Source organism: Sorghum bicolor, chromosome 3, assembly GCF_000003195.3.
Source record: "Sorghum bicolor cultivar BTx623 chromosome 3, Sorghum_bicolor_NCBIv3, whole genome shotgun sequence".
Taxonomy (NCBI): Eukaryota; Viridiplantae; Streptophyta; class Magnoliopsida; order Poales; family Poaceae; genus Sorghum; species Sorghum bicolor.
The window spans coordinates 62,051,554-62,062,108 of NC_012872.2; the positions used below are offsets into that span (position 1 = coordinate 62,051,554).

General features: G+C 42.3%; 1 protein-coding gene across 2 annotated transcripts; it reads left to right on the plus strand.

Annotated features, from left to right (window-relative positions):
- Positions 2,120-10,297, plus strand: LOC8062139 (respiratory burst oxidase homolog protein A). 2 transcript variants are annotated; one of them, XM_021457203.1, is made up of 14 exons: positions 2,122-2,949; positions 3,039-3,198; positions 3,307-3,355; positions 4,179-4,292; positions 5,844-6,266; positions 6,951-7,334; positions 7,414-7,509; positions 7,590-7,705; positions 7,842-8,009; positions 8,100-8,259; positions 8,408-8,605; positions 8,715-8,843; positions 9,011-9,089; positions 9,502-10,297. In XM_021457203.1, the coding sequence occupies exons 1-14, from the start codon at positions 2,301-2,303 to the stop codon at positions 9,609-9,611; spliced, it is 2,835 nt and encodes a 944-aa protein (XP_021312878.1). In that variant the 5' UTR covers positions 2,122-2,300; the 3' UTR covers positions 9,612-10,297. The 2 variants fall into 2 exon arrangements, 1 of the variants encoding a protein (XP_021312878.1); XR_002451414.1 differs by lacking the exons at positions 8,715-8,843; positions 9,011-9,089; positions 9,502-10,297 and having other exon boundaries at positions 2,120-2,949; positions 8,146-8,259; positions 8,408-8,547.

The window sequence follows — 10,555 nt, forward strand, 5'->3', positions numbered from 1 at the left end:
CATGCGAATGTGGGGCTAGTTTATGAGAAGTGTCTCTATCTGTTCTAGTGGCTGGCTATGAAATTATTTCTATATTCAGCAAGCATCAGTGAATTTACATGCTTTGGTGCATGATTTTTTCAACTTGGCATTGCACTCTACAATGGTATGACCCTATGCCTGATCCTTCTCTCTCCTAATTCAGCATCACTAAAACTCAGCATCATGGGTAGTCTAATGTCCACTATTAACCCGAGATGGAGCCTCATGGGTTGGGTTTTACGTTCCATCTCTGCTAGTGGAGAGCTGAGGATCCCCACTAACCCTTAGACATACCCAAACATTGGGGCTGAGTCGACAAACATCGAGGATCTGCCCCATGACATTGGCTGGTCAAGCTCTAGTGCCACTGCCCACTCTTAGGGTTCTCAGGCCATAGCACCAGATTCTTCTAACAAGGTATGAAGGTGCGCATGGGTGTGGCTGCCTTTAGTGAAAGCAGGGGAGTCCTTATAACTGATGGACATCAAACGCTACACCTCACACATCACCTCCACTAATGTCGATTCCGTTGGTGTGGACACTTCTTTCTTCATCAATTATGGCAAAGGCAAAGGCATATGCTCAAAATTGTACAAATTTTAACCAACAAATAGTCAAATTTTATGCAAAGGACACAATAACTTGCACTAACCGATTTGTATTTAAAGTGTCTTTTAGTTGTTATTTTTTATCAATTAACAACATATTGTAAGATAAATTAATGGTCAAATTTATTTTGTATATGACTTTTTCCTAGTCAGAATATCCGAAGTCGTTATTTTATGAGTGATAATTAATGCTAGCTCTAGATGGCATGTCAACAATATTAAAAAGTTGGCTAGTACAATCATGCTCAGATGGTCAACTAGTTCCAGCATAAAAAATCCTAAGTAATCGTATGACCTCATTTTGCAACAAGTGATTCTTCGTTTCCTACCATAATTTAAGGTTTTGATGAATTTCCACCATTCTAAACACATCTAACTGAAGATAAGAAACAAATCATGGTTAATATATTTTAAGGCAAGTTTGGTAGACCTACACACATCTTTATTCTGGAGCTCCACTGAAAAACAAAGTGAGGAGCAAGTGAACACACTTCTTTATTCTTAGTATTTTTTGACTGAGTGTTTCAGGGGCCTCAACACTCTGTTTTTCCCCTTCACTATTCTTCTTCCTCCTTGTCCATCACTGCCCACTGCCTTGTCGCAGCCACTCTAGGGTTTCGTCGGAGCTTCGCGGCCATAGAGCTCTGACAAAACCCTAGCTCGACCGTGGCGGCCTCCTCCTTCCCCTCCCCTTCATTCTGTGGTGCTCCGACCATGGGTGCCTACGTCCCACCTAGCCTAGCTGCCTCCGCCATTGTTAGAACCCGAACAACACTCTCCCACTGTCTGCACTGCCTGGCTAGCCAGCCTCCCCTGATTTCCCTTTCTAAGGCTGTCAGATTTGGAGAAGAGGGAAAGACCATGAGAGAGACAGGATGTGCGGACAAAAAGAAATCATTACACATAGAGAAGTGATTCTTGTTAGAGGTCTTCATTAAAATCTAATTACATTCTAACCATTTAATTGGGCTCTATATATTCGCTGGGGGGGGGGGGCAGAGCTATATCAAAACAACGCCCACGTCACTTTCTCAAGCACACCAATAAATTGCTCTTTTACCGCATGAATTTGTGCTGGGCTAATTGGCAGAAGTGTAGTACTCCCTCCCTAAAAAAAATTCTAATTCTGAAATCTTGTCGTGTTTCAGTATACAAAGTTTGACCAATTATAAATAAAAGGTATAAATATTTATAATATCAAATAAATACTATTAAATTAATTACAAAATATATTTATATAACAAATTGATGTGAAGCTATAAATATGAATATTATTTTCTAAAACTTAATCAAATGTGAAGCATTTTAACTAAGGTGCATATTATAGTTGTATTCTTTTGAAGACAGAGGTAGTACACGTGCTAGTAGAATTTAGGCTGGTCGTACTACAATGAGTCCAGTACTACCCGTTGATAATCAGCTGTGCATTTGCGTGGGCCGGCCCACCGTGCTCGCCTCCTTCTCATCCTCATATATTGCTCTCCCGTTGCGCTTCCTCTTTCGTCAGCTCGGCTCCCGCTCGGACGCGTTGCGGGCGCCTTTCCCCAGAGATTCCAAAGCCACCCCCAAAATCCATCCAGCCAGCACTCCCAGCAGTCGATCGCGTCTCCTCTGCGAGCATTGGACTGTTCCGGGAGCCGCGCTGGAAAGCGGCTTCCGATTGGGTCGGCGATGAGGGGCGGCGCCGCCCCGGGCCACCAGCGATGGAGCGGCTCGGCGGGGACAACGCCGCGGTCGCTCAGCACGGGCTCCTCGCCGCGGGGCTCCGAGCGCAGCTCCGACGACGGGGAGGAGCTGGTCGAGGTTACGCTCGACCTGCAGGAGGACGACACCATCATTCTGCGGAGCGTCGAGCCGGCCGCGGCGGGGGCCGCCAACGGGCTGCCGCTGGGCGCGCGCGGGGACCATGCGGGCGGCGCGTCGTCGTCGTCGCGGTCACGGTCGCCGTCGATCAGGCGGACCTCGTCGCACCGGCTGCTGCAGTTCTCGCAGGAGCTCAAGGCGGAGGCCATGTCCATCGCGCGCCAGTTCTCGCAGGACCTCACCAAGCGCTTCGGCCGCACCCAGAGCCGCGCGGAAGGGCAGGGGCAGCAGCAGCAGCAGCCGTCGTCAGGCATCGAGTCGGCCCTCGCTGCCCGCGCCGCGCGGCGGCAGCGCGCGCAGCTCGACCGCACGCGCTCCGGCGCGCACAAGGCGCTCCGCGGTCTCCGCTTCATCAGCAGCAACAAGGCCAACAACGCCTGGATGGAGGTGCAGGCCAACTTCGACCGCCTCGCCTGCGACGGCTTCCTCTCCCGCTCCGACTTCGCGGAATGCATTGGTACCACCACCCCGCGCTGCCTCCCCTCGACTTTCTCCCCCCATTTCGCTTCGTCGTTGAAACATTGGGAGCTGCACGTGCACGTGCAGGGATGACGGAATCGAAAGAGTTCGCGCTCGAGCTGTTTGACACATTGAGCCGCCGCCGTCAGATGCAGGTCGACAAAATCAACAAGGAGGAGCTGCGCGAGATCTGGCAGCAGATCACGGACAACAGCTTCGATTCTCGCCTCCAGATCTTCTTCGACATGTAGACCACCCCGCCACCATGCTCACCATTACGCCACTCTTAGCTAGCTACTATGAGACTCGTCTATTGTTTTCAATAACCGTATTGATTTTGTCATTTTTTAATTAGGGTGGATAAGAACGCGGACGGCCGGATTGGGGAGGAGGAGGTGAAAGAGGTAAGCAACAAACACCCATGCCCATGGCTGTGCTTGGAGTTGGTGGTGCTGCACTACAAGCAGTTTCTTTCCCTTTTCTTTCGTCCTTTCTTTTTCTGATTTGCTATTTGGGGATATCAAAATCGGATCGTTTAGCTGTCCTTTGACGGCAAGAGTTTTATATTGTCCATTGAGCTGTCTAATTTCTCGGCACTGCCACAGCAATATCTGTTTTTGTTCTGCGAATAGGTAGCGCATCCATATCGCAGACCTTGCGGATTACTATTGTTTCTTAATTATTTTTGAGTGGTCAGTGGTGGAGAAATCTTAGTTAACCTGTGATAATCCGACAAGAGGAGGGTCTTGGAGGAAATCCTCGCAGGGTGTACGCGAAAAGTATTTGCGTCTAATCGTAGTCGGTGAGCGAAACCGGCGTGGAAAGCATCACGCCGTTACCCACTCCCTACCTGCTTGTTTTAGGACACTCGTTTTTTCTCTCTTAGCCTTCAGGAGAGGGGCACCCTTCTTTCTAGAACGTGTGAGGGCATTCCAGTAAATTTTCAGTGGACGGCAGTCTGCAGTCTAGCGGCAGTAGGTAAGGGGCATTTCCGACAGGCCAGCTAATCTTTTTTTTTTCCTTGCATCCAATGCGTTGAAAGGTGACTTGGTGAGCGTTAAGTAGCTTTTGAAAGGCATGTGGGTGCCTTTCGACGATGTTACTGTTAGGAACTGAATCAGCCATATGCTGTTATGGGTTACTTTCTAGTGGTTTGGTAAAATATGAAATCACGCTGAGTTTGCGCTCCAACACTGTACTAACTCGTTTATCTTTGTACTGTTCCAGATTATCATGTTAAGTGCATCTGCCAACAAGCTGTCCAGGCTTAAGGAGCAAGCTGAAGAGTATGCCGCCCTGATCATGGAGGAGCTTGATCCTGAAGGACTTGGCTACATTGAGGTAAGCTAACATTGTTAGCAATCAATCACACAGTTATGCAGTGAAACAGTTTGGCTCCCGACCACTTGTTTATTGCCAGCAACAGTGGTGACAATAGTATAATTAGGTGAAAGAAGTGTCAGTATTTGGTTAGCCTCATATAGAATTTTGGCAGCTAGTTCACATACATGTTGATCAGTGCACACTGAGAAGTAGTTGACTGCGGCTTTGTCTCTTATGACATGATAGTGGATTAGTACCAAACATTATAAGACTTGTCTTTGATTATCTAAACTTCATTTTCTATCGCATTACTTGGCGCTACCGCGCTATAACCAGCCAAAGAGGCTGCCCATTCTGTGGTAGAAATAAAATTTTGCCTCTGGAAATGTTTTTTTAAAAGGACGGCAAAAGCTTTACCATAATTTTTATTATAAGAACAAAAAAAAAAGATGATGGCCCAGTTTTTTTAGTGGGAATTGGGCGCAAAAACCACCGCCCCTGGAAATGTTAGTCTGAGTACATGCAGTTAATTTACTGTTCGATACAAAAAAAATGGGAATGGTACCCAATAAAATCCTTTTTCCCATCATCATTTATGTCGAAGTTGGTGAGCAGCTATGGATCAGCTTGTATGCATTTCTTATGTTTCATTCATTTGCCGTGTTCAGTGTCATCCTTGCTGCTCACAGTTCACAGCTTGTTGCCCCCACCACGTTCTCATGGCCATTGACCTCCTTTTCTTTTAAAGAGTGCTGTAATCTGTCTGTACTTCCTCAGTCCCCAAAAGACTTCAACTCTTTTGGGGAGAAACAATTTTAATTAACATTTAAGCTACCAAAAAGTATCATTATATTAATTATATAATATATTTTCATAGAAAACCTATTTAGAGGCATAAATGTTGATACTATTTTCCATGCGTTATACTTTAGTACATCTCACTTTATGGTATGCCTTTTATAAATCCTAGTGGTGTGTGTTGGTGTGCCTTTGTATGGGATCTTTTCCCATTTTTTCTCTTAATATAGTGATACCAGTTCTCCTGTTTGAGGAAAAAAAATTCTTTTGTAAATGCCATTTTTTTTTATTGACGTGATATGCTAAAATATTCATACAGTACAGTAAGGCCACTTCAATTTTTGGTGTCTTTCAAGGGAAAAATCCCTCAATAACTTGTCTAGATGTCTTTTCTTACATAATTGTGTGTTTACTTCCTTTTGAAGAATTATTTTAATTCTATGTGCACATAATCTTTTGGGGCGCATTATGGATTTGCTTTTATGCATATAAATCTTGTTTCTCTAGAGCATGAGTTGTTCAGCTGATGAGGGTATTTTTCTGTTTTAGAGTTAGAACACTGTATTTAACTTGTACTCTTGTAGTAGTTACATCAGCCTTAGTTGTCTCCGGATGTGCGCTTATCAGCATTTTATTACAAATGCAACAATGCCTATTATTTGTTAATAGAGTATTATTTTTATTAATTTTTTTATTAATCAAACCCGTTACTATTGAAGTAGCCTTTGTTCTTTTCCCCTAAAGAATGCGTGGGTTTTATTGGTATTGCAGTTGTGGCAGTTGGAGACCCTTCTGTTGCAGAAGGATACCTACATGAACTACAGTCAGGCGCTAAGTTATACAAGCCAAGCACTAAGTCAGAACCTAGCAGGCTTAAGGAAAAAGAGTCCAATTCGCAAGATAAGTACCACATTGAGTTACTACTTGGAGGATAATTGGAAACGCCTATGGGTGCTTGCATTATGGATTGGAATAATGGCTGGACTGTTCACTTGGAAGTTCATGCAGTATCGCAACAGGTATGTCTTTAATGTGATGGGCTACTGCGTGACCACTGCAAAAGGCGCTGCTGAAACCCTGAAGCTGAACATGGCAATTATCCTCCTCCCAGTATGCCGTAACACCATTACTTGGTTGAGAAATACAAGGGCTGCACGGGCATTACCATTTGATGATAATATAAACTTCCACAAGGTTAGTCATTAGTTTGTCAGTGCCTCTTTTTATTCTGCCAATATAGTTTCAGAGTTTCATGTTAATGAGTTAATTTTTACTTAAATCAGTTAATTTAGGACTGAAAGGATGTAAATGGGCATTTGCATCATCTGTTCATGTTGATGCAGGATATTCTGCTTTATTTTCACGTGCTTAACCTTATTTTTCTAAAAAAAGATCATGTACTTAGTGAGTCTGAATATAGGTGTTTGCCCTTCTTCTACCTTTTTATTCTATGTTTGTACTTATTGTACCAATTCATTGTGAGCCAAATAAATTCATTCAGTTTATCTAAAAAAAAGTATGTTCAGTTACTCATGTCCAGTGGGATGCTTAATTCTGTGACAGTTTATATATGAATTATATGCAGAGCATAACAACTACGCAAAATACAAAATGTATTCTCCACCTAAGTCGGCAATCTGTGGGTTGATGAAGTGATCCATCCTCTCTGTACAGAAACACATCTAGTATTTCCTTTTTTTTAACCTTCAATGATAAAATATGCTTGCTCATCTCCAACTAGAAAGAATAGCTTTATCATATGGCTATACAGGGATTTGAGTTACATGGAAAGCTACTCCCTAGATACAACATATGAAATATGAGACTTTGACTACGAAAACTAATAAAAAGAACTTATTTTGTTGTTTTAATGGGCAGACTATTGCAGCAGCAATCGTTGTTGGTATAATCCTCCATGCAGGGAATCACCTTGTGTGTGATTTTCCACGACTTATAAATTCATCAAATGAGAAGTATGCTCCTCTGGGCCAGTACTTCGGTGAAACAAAGCCAACATACTTTAGATTGGTCAAAGGAGTGGAAGGCATCACTGGTGTAATTATGGTTATATGTATGATTATTGCTTTCACTTTAGCAACACGGTGGTTCCGCCGTAGCCTGGTGAAGCTTCCAAAACCATTTGACAAACTGACTGGCTTCAATGCCTTCTGGTACTCTCATCACTTATTCATAATTGTGTATTTGGCTCTCGTTGTTCATGGCCAGTTCCTGTACCTCATTCATGACTGGTACCGAAAAACGGTGAGTTTTTTTATTTGTTTTCATTCTTTGCACATGAAATAATCAAAGTTTGAGTCCTAAGGTTCTTGTATTTTTGCAGACATGGATGTATCTGGCAGTGCCTGTTTGCTTGTATGCAGGGGAGAGGGTGCTGAGGTTCTTCAGGTCTGGCAGTTATTCTGTCAGGCTATTGAAGGTCAATCAAAAAGACATGAGAAACTTGAGCATTCATTTTCTGTGGACCTACTAATCTAGTTATTGTTATTTTCCTTTCAGGTGGCCATATATCCTGGTAATGTGTTGACACTGCAAATGTCCAAGCCTCCTGCTTTCCGATACAAGAGTGGGCAATATATGTTTGTTCAATGTCCAGCAGTGTCACCCTTTGAATGGTAATTTGTACTTGTAGCAATAAATTTTGATTGAATTATGCCATTGCTTGGATAGAAATTACCAACTTTCATGAATGCTTCATAATTAGTCTCGATGAAACCCATTGAGCACTGAGCATTTCCATTCTCTTCATAGGCATCCGTTCTCAATTACTTCAGCGCCTGGGGATGATTATCTCAGCATTCATGTTCGACAACTTGGTGACTGGACACGAGAGCTGAAGAGGGTTTTTGCAGCAGCTTGTGAACCCCCAGTGGGTGGTAAAAGTGGCCTTCTTAGAGCAGATGAGACAACCAAGAAAGCGTATGAGCCCTCAATCATAGAGGCTTGATTTTGTGTGTAATAGGTCTTTAACGAATTACATGTTATAATATTTGTCTTTGGATAATGCAGCTTACCAAAACTTCTGATTGATGGACCTTATGGTTCTCCTGCTCAGGATTACAGCAAGTATGATGTTCTTCTACTTGTTGGATTAGGAATTGGTGCAACTCCTTTTATCAGCATACTGAAAGATCTTCTTAATAATATCATAAGGATGGAGGAAGAGGAGGTAATTTACTATCTATCTTCACTTGTCACCATCAGACCTTCCTAATCCCATCAGTGAAATAACAGATCACATATGAAAAATATTCTTTCTGTAGGGTTTTGGTATTTTGCTAACAACAATTCTGTTTTATGTGTGCCTGTGTTAGCAGGATGCTTCCACTGATCTTTATCCTCCAGTTGGTCCGAATAAGCCGCACATTGATCTGAGCACACTTATGACGGTAACATCAAGACCAAAGAGGGTTCTAAGGACCACAAACGCTTACTTTTATTGGGTTACACGTGAGCAAGGTTCTTTTGATTGGTTCAAGGGAGTCATGAATGAGATTGCTGAACTGGACCAAAGGGTACATAGTACCAATTGACCACTTGTTTTGTTCAAGTTACATTTTTAATTGTCAGAATTAATATGTTTCCTTAAGTGGGTTTTACTTACAGTTTGCCTTTGCATTCTAGAATATCATTGAGATGCATAACTACCTCACGAGTGTTTATGAGGAAGGGGATGCTCGGTCAGCGCTCATCACCATGCTTCAAGCTTTGAACCATGCAAAGAATGGTGTTGACATTGTCTCTGGAACTAAAGTAAGTGCTGATAGAGCAATTAACAGCTCCACTCTCCGTTAAGTCAGTAATGTTGGAATGCTGAGTTTTGTACATGTCATCTATTAGCATAAATGATTAAGACTGTACAATCACTTTTTAAGGCATAAGGTAATACTCCCATCAAAATATGTATGCTGATTATGCAGGTCCGGACACACTTTGCAAGACCAAATTGGAAAAAAGTCCTATCTAAAATTGCCTCCAAGCATCCACATGCCAAGATAGGTTAGTCTACATACTACATTGCCAGATATTCTGGTTAAACTTCTCAGTATTTTTTATAGAGTCATGCACATATTTGTGAATGACTTGTGTGTCCTTTATCAAAACTTCATCTGTGTTAAACACACCGCTGCATAAAGATGCAGATGCATTAACAATTTATAGCAATTAAGCTTTGGCCTGCATGATTGAGCGAAACAGTGAGAATAACCAGCCCAGTTTTATTTAGAATTCCATTTCCATGAACAAAGTTTACTATGGTGTGTGGGGTGCATTGTAATCAAGCTATTTCTATATTAATTAATGGCAATATTAGTATAATGGCACAGTTATCCTGTGTGTTCCAGAAAAAGAAAATAAATTATGTACCGCCTATACATTTTTTATTTTTTAAAAATGATTTGGTTGCACGCAGGTGTATTCTACTGTGGAGCTCCAGTTCTTGCACAAGAACTAAACAAACTGTGCCACGAATTCAATGGGAAAAGCACAACGAAATTTGAGTTCCACAAGGAGCATTTCTGAATTCCAGTAAATACTTGGTGGGCAGAAAGGATATATTATGTATGTGTACAGCATTTTTGTCTTGGCATATTCATCTGGAGTTCTAGACGAAGGACATAAGAGGAAAAGTGGAGAAGCTACCATCAAAATAAATGCTTAACAGCTGACGCCCTGCACTTTTTGCTAACTGCTCCTAAATGAGCCAGAGCAAAAAACAAGGGGGATTTTTGTGTACATATGCATGTGATGTCCAATCGTCCATCATCAGATTGGACCCCCCCCCCCCCCCCCCCCCCCCCAACACACACACACACAATGCCTGAACTGTGAAGAAATTCCTCCCAGGTGGTCACCAATGTACAAAGCAAAGCACACACGAAGAGGTTTAGTAGTTGGGATTGTCGGTAGCATGGTATTCGTATAGGACATAGGAGGGATACCACTAGTCACAACTCACAAGGCTATTTAATTGTATATTTTTCATGCAGCTCATGCCCTGCACTTTCTGCTGGTGGCCAAGGAGGCAAGGCCAGAAGCATTTTTTTTCCCTATTTGTACCCGCATACAGAAAAAGCAAAACAAAAAGAGATGAAAGGAAAAATAGCATTTTAGCACACTTCTGCGTCCCTCGGTTTATTATTATCCCTACGGTGCTTCTCGGGAGAAGAGGTGGAATAAAATTATTGTCTTTTCGCCAGAGAGCAAAACTTTAGACCATTCTAACACACTTGTATCATTGTATGGTATGATAAACTAATAGTATTCTGAGCGTTGGCTAAACTGTAGACAATATTTTAGACTATTATTTAGAGCCTTAAGAGCTAAAGTTTATTTGCTAAACTTTAGATTGTACTCCCTCCATCCCAAATTATAAGGCATTCCAAGAATCTTAGAGAGTCAAAGCATCTTAAGTTTGACTAAAACTATAGAAAAAATTATAAAGATTTGTGACTTCAAATAGATAT

Bases quoted from the DNA above. Each gene is read 5' to 3' on its own strand.
- LOC8062139 (XM_021457203.1), top strand. From the start codon at position 2,301: ATGAGGGGCGGCGCCGCCCCGGGCCACCAGCGATGGAGCGGCTCGGCG. The intron at 7,706-7,841 runs GTAATTTGTACT...TTCTCTTCATAG, and splicing joins GCAGTGTCACCCTTTGAATG to GCATCCGTTCTCAATTACTT. The intron at 8,606-8,714 runs GTACATAGTACC...TTTGCATTCTAG, and splicing joins TTGCTGAACTGGACCAAAGG to AATATCATTGAGATGCATAA.